The 14,588-nt window shown below is 36.8% G+C and overlaps 2 protein-coding genes across 2 annotated transcripts; both read right to left on the bottom strand.

Moving 5' to 3' along the window:
- Window positions 1–757: 757 nt before the first annotated feature.
- Window positions 758–6,352, bottom strand: LOC141687376 (protein transport protein SEC23 A-like). Its single transcript, XM_074492624.1, has 6 exons — window positions 6,200–6,352; window positions 5,083–6,110; window positions 2,816–4,636; window positions 1,480–1,596; window positions 1,306–1,377; window positions 758–1,169 (listed from the first exon to the last, which is right to left on the bottom strand). The coding sequence occupies exons 2-6, from the start codon at window positions 5,677–5,679 to the stop codon at window positions 1,032–1,034; spliced, it is 2,745 nt and encodes a 914-aa protein (XP_074348725.1). The 5' UTR covers window positions 5,680–6,110; window positions 6,200–6,352; the 3' UTR covers window positions 758–1,031.
- A 699-nt stretch (window positions 6,353–7,051) lies between these two features.
- On the bottom strand, window positions 7,052–14,122 carry LOC141682567 (ABC transporter B family member 21-like). Its single transcript, XM_074487262.1, has 13 exons — window positions 13,855–14,122; window positions 12,486–12,846; window positions 12,294–12,348; window positions 11,995–12,170; window positions 11,663–11,884; window positions 11,274–11,512; window positions 10,568–11,093; window positions 10,213–10,486; window positions 9,088–9,950; window positions 8,742–9,008; window positions 8,366–8,629; window positions 7,973–8,266; window positions 7,052–7,565 (listed from the first exon to the last, which is right to left on the bottom strand). Exons 2-13 carry the CDS (start codon window positions 12,801–12,803, stop codon window positions 7,212–7,214), a joined length of 3,852 nt encoding a protein of 1,283 aa, XP_074343363.1. The 5' UTR covers window positions 12,804–12,846; window positions 13,855–14,122; the 3' UTR covers window positions 7,052–7,211.
- Between the last annotated feature and the right edge of the window lie 466 nt (window positions 14,123–14,588).

Raw genomic sequence — 14,588 nt, 5'->3', positions numbered from 1 at the left:
CCACTTAAACAAGTTTAAGTCAGACGAACTCATGAGACGTCCAACACAAATTACAACTCTCGAGATTATATATATTCTGTAATTAAAATATTATAAAATTACTATTTTATAAAATATGTTTTATAAATATTTTTATTTTATTATAAATGTCTCTAGCATATCATATAGTACTATAATAGCCGTAATGTTTCATTACGGATTGAGACTATCTTAATGAAACCGTAATGAAACACTGGTATATCCCATCCAGTGATAGGCCGGGATAAGTTTCCTTTTATTAAAAATGCTGAAGATCTATGTTTCACGAGCAGAACGGAACATGGCACATGCAAACTCAACCTGTTTTGCAAAGTTCTACTTTCACAATATAATATAGAATTTTCAAATTTTTAAATAAATTAATAATTTTTATAGACCATAACTAAAAAAATAATATATTTTATAATATTTTTATGCAATATTTCATTTGTAGAATCAGTCTCCATGTCTCTAACGAAAATCTAGTCCCATAGAAATTTACTCCAATAAAAGAGTTAGATTAATTTATAATTATTAATTTGAAAAATTGTTTAAGAATGAAAATTTTATGGTAAGAGAAGCCTTTAGCAAATTTTATACTTTCAGGAAAAAGATTAAGAATCACCATACTCTACTTGGCACTTGCAATGTAAATATGCAAGGAAACCAAATGTACGTTTTGCCTTCACAAATTTTTTTTTATATATAATATTTTGCCTTCACAATGGACATTTAAAACTCAGAACTGAATCGTAAAGATACTTCCCCTTCAAATCTTACAGTAAGTATACATGTTTATCCAGAAAAAAAAAGAAAAAAGTTAAAAATAAGAAGAAATACAAAGATGATATCCAAAACTGGAGCTAGGGTCTAAGGGGTTTGAAAGAAAATTAAATGTGGGCCAAGTGGTTGATGCATCATTTTACAAGCATGACTTTAGTGCACAGCTCTCTATAGAGATTCACTCACTGTATGATAGAGACTATAGCTACAAAATATTTCCGGGATTGCTCTTAGCTTGGTTCAGGCGGTGAAACTTTCAAACTGCGCATCCATTCGCAGAAGCTAGGATCATCAAAGTGAATAAAACTACTTTTTAACTTTGTTCTTTGTTCTGCGGTTAGGGTTCGAAGCTGTGGAAATCTTGCTTCCTGTAATCAAAAATGGTAAATTTAATGATGGGTTAACTTCAAGTTTGGAAAGTGTTCTTGTAATATTATATATTACATATTTGCATTCGACCAGCAAACTGAACTTTGTTATACTGAAAACTACTTGGTAACTTACTTGCTCATATGGGGGATCCTTGTGTGCTGGTATTAGCCTTGAAACAAAATATCGAGCTTGAGAGCTCCCCTCCTGAGAATATACATTCACATCAGAACATTTCCTTACATTTTACAAACATAGAATGAAGTACAGAGTAGAGACTACTAAGCATATGTCCCATATCATAATTACTTTAAATGCCAAGATCCTAGGAGCTGGAAACCGCATTTCTGTAAGTTCCTCGGCCAATGTCCGACAAGCTGCCAAAGCTGCAGCACTTTTACCCGCTTGAGAAGCTAATTCAGCACCCTGATAGCACCCAGAAATACATCATCAATACCGGAATTTAAGCAAGAAAGTAGATGCAGGAGGTATAAAAAAGTTCAAATGTCAGTTTCAAATAACAGATCTTATATTTTTTACAAGAACCCCAAGTTCATATTTAACAGATTTAACACTAGTACTTGATGTAATTTGTTGTTTTTTTTTGGGGGGGGGGACATTATATATTTCTCAAGACCACATGCTCTCTCTGCTTAGAAATAATATGACGGAGAAAGAATATATGAGTTGAAAGTGTTTAAAACAATTTTTCTATAATGAGATATATGAAGGAGAAAGGGTGTCAAGGAAAATAGAGCATTCTATCTCAAATTGGCAGGTTTGAGTTCTAGGTCAAATTGCTATGAATGTAACGGGACGTAACAAAGGTTGCAATGATAATTAATAATGTTTACGGATTTAGTTGTACAAATTCCATTCCACTCAACCAAAACATTATTTTTTAAAGTAAAGGGCGAGGTGAAATGACGATTTCAAGCCATGACCTTGTAATGGCACATGGGATAATCCTTTGCCACCTATCTCCGATTCAAATACACCTAAAATTCACTCGCAAGCAGATAACATACCCGAGAAAATAAAATCTTTCTTAGAGGAAAGAAAAATTCCCCTTTTCCAAATTTAAAATAAAAAAAGTCTACAAAGAAATACCTTTTTTTTTGCTAAACAGAAATACCATTTTCTGCTAAAGCCTTTGTTAGAAAAGGATTCCCCAATTTGAAAGTACATGGTTACGTGGCAAATCAATTTTCAGAAAGAAACTCACTTTAGAACTAAATAACATTAACTAACCCTACAAAGTACAAATATTCTACGACAACCACATATTCGTGAAAGCATTACAATTTTTTATAATGGTAAGACTTTATGAAGACACGGTGGCTTTTTAAGTGAGTTGGGAAGACATTCAATAAGCATATCATTACTTGATGCCCCCCCATTGATCTATACTGCAGTATAAAAACCTTAACCTTTTACGGATATAACTCCTGAAGGACTGAGAATTGAAACATATGGTTCTGTGACTGTCAAGTATCAATAAATGACTTAAAAAATAGATCTTAAAAATAAAATCTCACACAACAGTAAATTTCTAGGACCAATCTTTTAGAAAATTTATATCATAGGCTGATTATCAGGAAACATATGCTAAACTAAAAACAAGAAGCTGAGCTTAGTGGCGTACCAACCAAATGAAGACATCTGTGCCATGGTCAAGAACAACTGCCGAATCAGATTGCATCGCAAGGTCATAAGCTGGAAGTTCCTCAAAAGTGCCACCTTCACGATGCATAAGACATCGTGGTGCCACCATGCGAATAGAAAGGTCCAAGGACGCATTCAGAAACAGATTCCGCAACACAGACCTCTCATCTTCATGCCCAATAATGTTTCCTAAAAGTGGCCCTCGTCTGAGATGAAATAAAAGTTCTGGCAATAGTCCAAGCTCCTTGGGGAACCGATAAAGCTTCGACTTTGACATCTGTGACCCAAACTTAGAAGCAACGTCTTTTATTCTTTCATCTATTGTTGCTCGCATATCATTTGCTGTCGAAGAGCTTTTGGCTCGTAAGAGAGTCCTCTTGGCAATAATAACGGATGCTACTTCATCCTGAACGCTATCAAGATATGCGGAAACACTATCCACAGTTGGTAATCTTACAGTTATCACTCTTGATATATCAGCATGATACACATTTGAGTATTGTATTGAGAACTGAAAGTATACAAAATCACTTTTGATGTCACTTTTTGTTTCCATAGATAACGCAAAGCACTGCATTTCTTCAACACTAAGCATTTGTATAGATAGGGAGCTGTCATTTTTGAAACTTTCATGATTATCTGCATTTGCCTCTTCACCAGGGCCTATTACTTGAGTTATGAAAATATTATCAGAACAACGCACCTCCAACAAACCCTGGGAACCAGCTGCCCTAGTGGAAGCCCTCTGCAAATTTACACCAAAGGCCTCTCCGAAGTCATCATGGAGTATCAGAACACCTCCAGAAGCTTTTGCAAGAGGTTGCAAAATGGGAACTCGTATAGGGCACGTTCCTGCACATAATATATCAACCACTGTGTTTCGTTGATGAGCCTCGCGGCCAAGATTCTCCATCCACTTCAATGCTGCTTTTTCCATATAAGGGTAATTGGGATGACCCAGCGAATGTGGCACTGATCCAGGGCCATGCGTATTAGGTCCTCCAGCACAAACAATTATTCGACTATCGCCTCCAGACCTCCTCATAACTCCTCGTGGAAGCTCTGCTGATGGTCCTTGAATTATTGCCAGAGCAACCTCAACTGCAGTACCCAGGCAACGATCTCTAGAAGCTTCAGGAAGATTTAGCTTATATGGCCGCAAAGATGAAAATATGGAATGAGCAACAGGGCCAGAGGCATGAACAGGTGATAAATATAATCCAGTCCCATAAATCAGTGCTTTCAATGATTCCTGACTCGGTGAGATTCTACCAGGCAGCACATCAGCGGATGCAGTTGATTCTTCCGAGAAATCATATACCGATACTGTACGGCCATACAGCACAATCCCAATTCTTGTTGTTGGGGGTAGAGAATCTACAAATGCATGCAAAGAGCCCTGCAAGTGCTGAAGATGAGGCTCATCCAGACACTCATCTATTACAAGGACAACAGGTGCAGACATTCTAGAATCAGAAACTGGAACAAAACCAGGCCTCTTATTCCCAGTCTGAATGTAATCTACAAATGGGGAGGATAGCTCTGGCAGAGACCGAAGTTCTTCCTTACTGGAAGCTATATATTCACCTTCACTTCCATTCAAGTTTCGACAAACCACACACTGCCACTGGCCTGAACCAATTAGAATATTGCAATAAAAATTTGCATAAGCTCCACAATTTTGGCATCGATGAGGATCCCGTTGAATTATTTGAGGACCGAGTGAGATTTCCCTCCCAGGAGAAGCCAGTGCTCCAAACCCCAGACTAGGTGTATTAAACAATTTCTTCTGTTTCGGAACCTATAAAATGTACACTAGCTCATATTAACCATAATTTTTATCACTACAATATACGAACACGTGTATATAAAGGAAACAAAATTAATGCAAGAAGGAATCACAGAACAAACATGCAGTAGTTAGTTAGTACTGATAAAAAATCGACGTTCACTGAAAAGAGACGAATATAAATTTTTCATGCATGAAAGTGTGCTCATTTTTCATGTGACAAACTTTCAAATCAGGAAACACGTCCATACACTTAAAGAATGCAGGAATGCATAACAATTACTAATAATTTAGAAAGAATGAACTGATCCCTTTTATCAGTTCAGATTTAAAAAAAGGCCCCGTTCACATGATATGAATTTAGCACATTTCTACAACTATAACTAAATTCTAAAGTCCCTAAACTGTAGCAAACAAATACATACTGCTTGAGTTGTATAAAAAGGAGATAGAGGTACCTTATTAGCCGAGAATAAAACATTTGTGGAATCAGTAACATGGAAGAGATCCTCAGAAGCATCTGAGGTTTGAGGCTGCAACTCATATGCACCATTCGAAAATTGAGGAGGTGATGAAGTCGGCAAAGATGAACCAGAAGAAAAAGCAGGTGGCTGAGGACTTGCAGGAGAAGTCCGAAAGGGCACAGCTGCAGGTTGGAGTGGGGAAGAGAACCTAGGAGGACCAGGTGGAGTGCTTAAATGGGGACCAGGACTACCAGCTCTAATTCCATTTGCTGGTGAACCAAAACTTGGACTTGGGGTCCTAACCAATGGCGAAGTAATCTGGTTTGGCTGTATACCTGAATTCGGACTTGGGGTCCTAACATCCGGTAAAGGAATCTGATTTGGCTGCATAACTGAATTTGGACTTGGGATCCTAACAGAAGGTGAAGGAATGTGACTTGGCTGTATAATTGGTGGCGGAAAAAATCTAGGTCCCGCTGACGATGAAAAAGGGGGGGTCAACTTCGTTTCGAACTGAGGATTAGTTGGTTCATTATTTGCCGGACCAATCACATCAGAGTACCCCCTTGAAGTTTTTGGCGGGTTAGCCATAACAACGCGAACTTAACTCAAGAACTTCCTCTACCAAATCAAGAACAACAAAAATTCACAATCACACCAAAACCTTCAATCCTCAACGGCGTAATCCTCAAACTCAAATCCTGAATCAAAATCCCTCACTTCACTAAAACACCCAAATGTGGATCAACAAGACTATTACAATTTACAATCTCAAGTCCATAACACGAAAATCGAAACCCAACCCACCAAATAAAAACCCCTGAATTCTAAAACCCTTCAAAGATTCAAGAAAATTATAACTTTCACAACCCCAATTCAATCAAAGCTAAAAATCACTTCTTGATCAAGAAAGCACCAAGACTTCACCTTTTTCGAAAACTACTCAAGACCCACAAAAACACAACACTAATACAATCGAATCCCCAAATCAAAATGACAAATCTTCCTCCAAATTGAATAACCTAAAGTTAAAAATAAACAATTAAAAACAAGAAAATTGAATAAAAAAACAAAAATAGAATAAATATAGATACAAAAATTGTATGTATACCTGGAAAGAATTGATGATCTGAATTGGGTGATTCGATCCCAGTTGGCTTGCAAATTAGCGTTGGGGTTTTGTTGAGGGCGATAAGCTTTTTTACTTGTACAGCTTTTGTGAATGTTAATGAGCGTTTTTAGAAGAGGCGCGTGTGTTTGTGCGCGTGGGACTGAGTAACTTAGTTTTCTATTGACTCGTTGAGTGCCACGCTGGAAGAATGGTGAGTTTTAATTGGTTATAGATACGAAGCAAATTTTTATGCATTCTTGCTAATTTTCCATGGGCACAACGGATTTTATAAGTCTCAACTTTTTTAAAAAAAGTATCCAATTTATGGAATTTTATATAATCTCGATATTAAAAAAAATTAGGTTTGGGTTTTTTTTCTGAAAATGAGAATTTCATTAAAACGCCAAATCATCCGACAATAATGTCTCAAATATCGACTAAAAAAATTTTGGCCCATTTTATGTCTAGTTTAATTTAGTTATACTCGAATTTTTTATTACTCTTTCCGTGTGACTTTTATGTTCACATATTTATTTTCCGGATATTTTGAAAACGTAAACTATTTAAAATAGTAATATTTATAAGGGATAAGGTAAATTTTGAATTTTACACTAATAGCAACCTAAAAATATCTCTAGTATTAGTATTTTCTATAATTACCTTTATAGTTTATACCACCATTTATATTATTTTTCATGAACAAAAATGTTTTTTTTTACAGTCGGTACAAGTTCCATCAGTAATCAGACCATTAAGCTTTTAAAGAAAACACTAGTATTGTTGGCAATCAAGTAGAGCTGTTAAACAAAATATTTAAAGAACCTGGCCTGGGATTTTTCTGACACATGAGAATGAGAAAGTACTGAACATATATTACCATAATTTCTTTTCCATTATCACTCTCGAATGACAAATGGTCAAATATTAGAGATGAAAAAGAATGTGATTAGTGTTACTCCTACTACAACTTACAAATTATAACATGCTTAAATAAAGGACTCGAAACATGATCCTACTTTCCTGCACTGATGTGAAGTGCAACTAAGGAAGCATAAACTCCATCTGTAATATTGATCAATGTCTCATGTTTTCCCTTCTCTGCAATGACTCCATTCTTTACCACTGCAATTACGTCTGCGCCTTTGATCGTGGACAACCGATGAGCAACGACAACTGTTGTCCGGTTAACCATCACACGGTCTAATGCATCTTGAACAACTCTCTCGGATTCAGCATCTAGAGCACTCGTAGCTTCATCTAGTAGTAGTATCTTCGGACTTTTTACTATGGCACGTGCAATGGCCACACGCTGTTTTTGTCCACCTGACAACTGTGTTCCTCTCTCCCCAACTACAGTGTCATAACCCTACATGTTTGCGCCATGTAAATGTATGTTATAAACAGTTTGATATGATTGTGCTCAAGTGATAATCAAGCATTTGAAATTTACAGCAAAAAAAGAGACAACTTGCCAAATGTATTTTAGAAATTTAATCAATTTCAAGATGGAACCTAACAAGTAGCAGAGTACTGTGTATGAAGCTAAAACATAGACACATGACGGAATCAATGTAAAACAGAAACTTTTAGACTATAATGAGCTACCGCTTAACACATCATCTAAAAGCTTGTAAACTTCAGTAATGTATATATCAAGTCAATGTACTCGCATCCTGACAAGGTATATCTACTGAGCTCATATGTCTAATAGGTAAGTGTTTGCATTTCAGAGAGAAACGAGATTTATAAGTTCTACTAATTCGATATACCAACCTGTGCCAAACCACTGATGAACTTGTGAGCATTTGCCTTTTCAGCTGCGGCTATAATCTCTGCCTCAGTTGCGCCACCTTCCTTTCCATAGGCAATATTTGCTCGAATCGTGTCATTAAATAAGGCTGGTTCTTGGCTTACAAGACCCATCTGCTGCCTGAGCCACTTCAGTTGAAGTTTCTGTATCTCAACTCCATCAAGGGTGATATAACCTGAATCGGGATCATAAAACCTTTCCAACAATGCTATTACAGTTGATTTTCCGCTTCCACTTTCCCCAACCAAAGCAACAGTCTGCAAGAAACAACAAACAATTTTCGGTAAGGTGTTAGCTGGAGTTAACACTTCTTCCAGGTATTAAAGACTTTCAATTAGAGTTGTTGACATTTTCACCTTGCCACTTCGTATTGTCAAGTTGAGGTCTCGGAAGATCTGAACATCTGGTCTGGTTGGATACTTGAAGCTTACATGACGTAGTTCTATTTCTCCCCTGGCACTTTCTACAATTTCACCAGACTCGTTAGTTGGATCTATCTCCGACTTTCGATCTAGAATCGCAAAGATAGAAGTGGTAGCGCCCTTGGCTTTGCTAGAATTTGGTGTCAAGGAACTTGATTGAGAAATTCCAACAGATGCCATGGTCAATGCAAAGAAAACCTGAAAGGGGAGAAAAACATATTAGAACAGAAAAATTCCAAAAAGAAAAGAAAAAGCAATAACATATAATACAATTAGAACCTTTCTTATTTACTGTGGAATTTCTACTTACACGAAAAACTTCGTTAAACGTGGTCTTTCCATCATCAACAAGCTGTGCTCCAGCATAAAAACAAGTAGCATAGACACAAAATAGTAAGGTGAAAGACAGCCCGAACCCAATCCCACTAATCAGTCCTTGCCTGATTCCAGTCCTCATGGGACCTTCGCATTTCTGTTTGTACAAATCCATCACTTTTTCTTCAGCACAGAAAGAAGCAACTGTTCTTATACTTCCAACTGCATCATTCGCAACTTGGCTGGCTTCTTCATACATCATCTGCAGAAATTTAAAAATTTATTAACCAGTGGAATGTAGAAATGCTGTGCAAAAATGTTGTTTTGATTTTTAATCCAACCTTTGCATCTCCACTGAATCCTGTCATGAATTTCATTTGAACATATCCATTGAGTCCTATTAATGGTAGCATAGCAAGAACGATAAACGCCAATTGCCAACAAGCTACAAAAGCAATGACTAGACCAGCAACTGCCGATGATGCATTTTGAACAACCTGTGCAAGTGTATCTCCAACTAAGGCACGCACACTGGCAGCATCAGCAGAGAGCCTTGCACCAATGGCTCCACTTGAGTTTTCAGGCTTGTCAAACCAACCTACCTCCATAGTCACGACTTTTTCAAAGCACATCTGTCTAATCCGTCTTATCAACTTACAACCAGCTACCGAAAAAAAGTAAGTTTGTGATGGATAAACAATAAATGATGCTAATCCAAGGACAACAAACATTAGCGCCCAGAATTTCGAATCTTTTCTAAGTTCATGTGGTGGTTCATAAAATATTTTGATCATGCTGGCAAGTAGTATACCAAATATTGGAAGTATGACACCATTAAGGATTGCAGCTATAGCTCCAACAATTAGAATTGGTAACTCAGGTTTGTTGAGATACATAAGTCTGCGCAATGGGACTTTTTGAGCCTCTTTTGATGTTTTTCCACTAGGGCTTTCAGGTTCTGCCGATATAGCCTCAGTAAAGCTAGGCCCGGTGTGTAGATTGAATGAGGCAGAAAGTGAACGCCGGCTGCTATTTCCTAGACCAGATGAGTCCTTACTTATTGATCTCTGGTTTGACATTCCCCGACTCAATGATCGGCTTACTGACCTGTCTTTGACACCTGCACCTTCAGTATTTGTTTCTTGCAATCTTATTAGCTGAGAGTATGCGCCTTCAGGATCTTCAAGCAGTTCAGAATGTGAACCTGATAATCAACAAAACAAGATTGGTAAATACTTTTGCTTGTCCAATCACATTTGACAAGGAGTGGGGTGAGTCCTTTTAATTGCAGAGTATACTAAATCTTGAAATATAGGCACTGAATTAAGCCCAACATCAATTAATATAGTAATAAGTATTAGATGATGAAATAACACAAGTACGAAAGACATACACAAGCAAAGCATATTTTTACATCAAACAGCTGTACTTATGCAGACATATGATGTTACTATTCCGAGAGATACCTTTTTCGACCATCTTTCCACGATGAATCACTGCAATCATATCAGCGTTCCTAACTGTGCTCAAGCGATGTGCCACAATGACAGTGGTTCTATTGACCATTATCCTGTCTAGCGCCTCCTGAACTATTCTCTCAGATTCTGCATCTAGTGCACTAGTTGCTTCGTCTAGAAGTAGAATCCGTGGGTTTTTCAAAATTGCCCTTGCGATAGCAACTCTTTGCTTTTGTCCACCAGAAAGCTGGGTTCCATGCTCACCGACCATGGTGTCCAGTCCCTGTGCATAACACCAAGGTCAAGTAACAAATAACCCTATAAAACATAGGAAGACAAAAAGATAAATCATAAAGAGTGGAACCTGAGGTAATTTATCAATGAATCTAGCAGCATTTGCTAGCTCAGCTGCTGCTCTGATCTCTTCCATCGTTGCCCCATCCTTTCCATAAGCAATGTTATCCTTAATGCTGGATGCAAAAAGGACAGGTTCTTGACTGACAAGACCAATTCTCTCTCTGATCCATTTTAGCTGAAACTCCTTAAGATTCGTTCCATCTATAAGAACTTCACCAGCTTGTGGATCATAAAATCTCTCAATGAGACTGATCACTGTTGACTTTCCGCTTCCACTTTGTCCGACCAAAGCTGCAGTTGTGCCACTCGGGATGGACAGAGAAAATCCATCGAATATCTGCTCATCTGGCCGGGCTGGATAACTGAAGTACACATCTCTTAAATCAATATCCCCCTGAATATCCTCCAATTTCTTTCCTCGGGTATCGTATGCATCTATTTCTGGCTTCCTGTTTATAGTTTCAAACATCTTGTAAGCAGCAGCTCTACCTGCTGCAAACGCAGTCAGGCATGGAGAAGCCTGTCCTAAAGACCTGAGATATTCAAATTCCAAAAGGAATTAGACAGACGGTATATACTATACATATAGATATTTGGAATTCCTACAAACAAAAGTTGACTTCAAGGATATGAATATATATTTCTAGCCGGGAAGCAATTAATACACAGTTTTGGATTGTAAATAAGAAGAGTAAAGAACAAAAAAAACTTACATGGACCCTGTCAACACAGCAATAATAACACTGAGCACATCACCCCCAGTGTAATCCTTTTCCAGTATCATCTTTGCACCAAACCAAACAGCCAATGCATAACTGTAGAAAACAAAAGAGAACAATGTTCCAAACCCCAACCCAGTAGCCAAGCCTTCACCAATGCCTGATTTATAGGCATTAACAAGAGATTTACTATAATCTGCCACAGCTCGTTTTTCCCCGGTGAAAGATGCAACCTAGATAAGGGTCAATATGCTACTATTAGTCAGTGATTCTATTTTGCCCTAGTTATACTGGTTACAGATATAGTTAGATAGTATTTTTTTAGTAAATGTAGCAGCCCTGATGTTTCGACTCAAGTTAGTCAACACACACTAGGGACATACCGTTCTGATTGAACCAATTGTTTGTTCAACAACAATTGCAGCTTTTGCATAAGCTTCTTGCCCACGTGAAGACATTCTGGCAATCACAAGTGACATCATTCCACCAGCTATGACGAGAGGCGGTATAGAACTTAACATGACAAGGGTAAGAAGCCATCCTTTGAAGAAGGCTATTGCAAAACCACCGATAAATGTGGCTACTAGCTGAGTAAATTTCCCAACCTGCAAAAGATATCTGCAATCTTAGTTCAAGGAGTTTAGGCAGGATAAAGTGTATAATTTTCTCCTCTTGCAGAGAACAAGTATTTAAAAAAGAGCTTCAGTAGATGTACCTTCTCCCCCATTGCATCTTGTATGAGGACGGTGTCACCGGACATCCTCCCCACAACTTCTCCAGTATTTGTTTCCACATCAAAGAAGCTGACGTCTTGTCTTAAAATAGTTTTGAGATATAAACTCCTTATCCGTGCAGCCTGTCTCTCTCCTGTAACCATCCAGCAAGCCACCTCTGCGGAACAACAAAGAAGAGGTATTCATAATCCGAGTGCAATTGCAAACATTTCCATGTTCAACTCAATCACTACACAAACTTTCGTAGCTCACAGAACAATAGAAAGAGAGAGAAGCTCACGCAAAAATGACGCTATCCCAGCCCCGATAGCAAGATAGACAAATTCTAGTGCTACCTAAAATGAAATCAAGTAAGATTATAATCATTTCCAATTTAAACGCATAGCAATCAAACTAACTAAATTACAGTTCAAAGCACATGTAATTTTGCCACAATATTACTGATAAAATGAAAAGATCGTATAGCAATTACCTTGGAAACTTTATCTACCACCTCGTTGTTATTTTGATTTTGTCCAAAAGCATCAGTCAATTCACCAATAAGAATGCTCATAATAGGCATACATACTCCATTGCCAATAGATGCCACGGTACCAATGATCATCAAGATAATATCCTTAGAATCCGCAAACGAGAAGAGCTTGTAAAATGGGACAACCTTGGTAACCTCTGTTTCCTTCTTTTGATCTCCATTACTTTTTTCTGCCTCTTTTCCCTGGATTTGAGTTCCTGATGTAGTGGCTAAACCAAACTCTGTACTACCACCGTTTAGACCTTCCACCGCGGCCATGCTACAATTTCTTTGACTATCAGCTGGATTCAAAAGCTTCAATCTATTTAGGAAACAATTACATATAACCCAATCAGGAAGATTGCAGATTAATTGTGATTGCTATTATAAAGGTTATACAGTAGCTGGCAAAGAGCAAGGAAAGATCATAAGTTATGATTCATAACAGAAGTATGAATGCTAACCAAGACTAAGTAGATCTTATATCAACTTTCCAGGAATCTAATATTTCTTAACCTATTAGCCTTTCCTTCTACTCTAAACAAACATATACAAACATAAAATATAATACAAATGAATTAGTAAAGATGGCCAATTCAAAAAAATCTAAAATTAAAAGAAAAATCAAGAATCATCATTATAATAGCCATACCACATCATTAAATAAAACCCACAACTTTACACCTATCTGTCAGTGTGTTGTGCAAGATGCTATGTTCATTAACTTTTCCCCATTTAGTTCAACCGTCTATACATGCCATTTCTTAATTCTGTTGTGTCTATGTTCAACTTTTGTCTTGCACAACAAATACTCCATACAACAATAAAATATTTTAAAACCTCTATAAGGGTCAAAATGTGAAAAATGAAATGGCATCAAAATCTTGACACTAAACTTGGTTGGTTAAGTACTCAATCAAGAACTAAACTTTTACAAATTTCATGAGAAGCCCATGACCCAAAAAACTAATTAATATCAAAACCCCAAAATTACTATTCAAAAAAATATGTAAATTGCATCAAAATCTTGACATTAAAATTGTTCTAACCTCAGGTTAAGTAGTCCATCAAGAACTAAACTTTAACAAATTTCATAAGAAACCCGTGAACTAAAAACTAATTCTGATTAAAGTTAAGAGTGAAATGCATATTAAGAAAAGAGAGAGAGCTTTAAATCAACAAGTTAGGAGGAAAAGACAAGGGAGAAGAACCTACCATAAGCACCAACCATTAAGTCAAAGAAAAGAAAGCAAAAGATGGAAACTTTAAGCAAAGCAACAGACAACAGAAAAATCAATAACTCTATTCAAAAACAGATAAAAAATATTACCTGAATAAGGCAAGTTTTAGTAGACAAAAAAGGAGTATGTATTAAAACTCCTCCTGTTTTTTGGGGAGAAATGGAATATTGGTAAGCGTGTATTCTACTAAACTTTGTTTCTTCTTTTTGATTAGCAGATACTAGTACAAGTCTAAAAGAACAATGAGTTGTAGCAGTGAATATAAAGTTAGAGATCACCACTATTTATGTTGTCATGTAAGAAGACGATATTAAAGATTAATGAATGAGAAAAGAGAGGAAAAGCAATCAAACATGTTACATGCGTTTCCTTGTAGAACAAGTTTGATGCTTGAAGCCCACTTAATGGTGGTGGTGTTTCATGTATAAGTCAAAGCAAAACTCAAATCTGGCACTGTCAGCTCATACCAACTACATTGTATTTTTCATATTTTGTGTTTTCTGTTTCATACCCTTTTATTATTCTCAATTCTCAAATAATAATCCTAATTTTCATGTACAAAAACGCACATATATTAAGATTAAATTATAATGAAATTTTATTAGTCAAACTCAAAAACATGTGGGTTTAAAAAGATCTTGGTTTAGATGCAAATATCAGATTATCAAAACAATTGGACTATGGGTAATTGGGTATCACGTCTTTATCACTTAAAAACTCATTTTTATAGCCAGGTTAAGAGTTAAAAACTTTGTAACTGCCGTACACAGGTAACGAAAAATATACATAAATGAGTCGAATTGGAAGTTATTCGAACTCGACT

Source organism: Apium graveolens, chromosome 9 (genome assembly GCF_009905375.1).
Source record: "Apium graveolens cultivar Ventura chromosome 9, ASM990537v1, whole genome shotgun sequence".
NCBI lineage: Eukaryota > Viridiplantae > Streptophyta > Magnoliopsida > Apiales > Apiaceae > Apium > Apium graveolens.
Note: the sequence above shows the minus strand (reverse complement) of the source record. Positions and strands in the feature narration are given on the sequence as shown.

Bases quoted from the DNA above. Each gene is read 5' to 3' on its own strand.
- LOC141682567 (XM_074487262.1), bottom strand. From the start codon at position 12,803: ATGGCCGCGGTGGAAGGTCTAAACGGTGGTAGTACAGAGTTTGGTTTA. The intron at 11,513-11,662 runs GTATGTCCCTAG...ACCCTTATCTAG, and splicing joins CAATTGGTTCAATCAGAACG to GTTGCATCTTTCACCGGGGA. The intron at 7,566-7,972 runs GTTGGTATATCG...GCAAACATGTAG, and splicing joins TCATCAGTGGTTTGGCACAG to GGTTATGACACTGTAGTTGG.
- LOC141687376 (XM_074492624.1), bottom strand. From the start codon at position 5,679: ATGGCTAACCCGCCAAAAACTTCAAGGGGGTACTCTGATGTGATTGGT. The intron at 1,597-2,815 runs GTACGCCACTAA...GGGTGCTATCAG, and splicing joins CAGATGTCTTCATTTGGTTG to GGTGCTGAATTAGCTTCTCA. The intron at 1,170-1,305 runs GTAAGTTACCAA...TTTTGATTACAG, and splicing joins AGGATCCCCCATATGAGCAA to GAAGCAAGATTTCCACAGCT.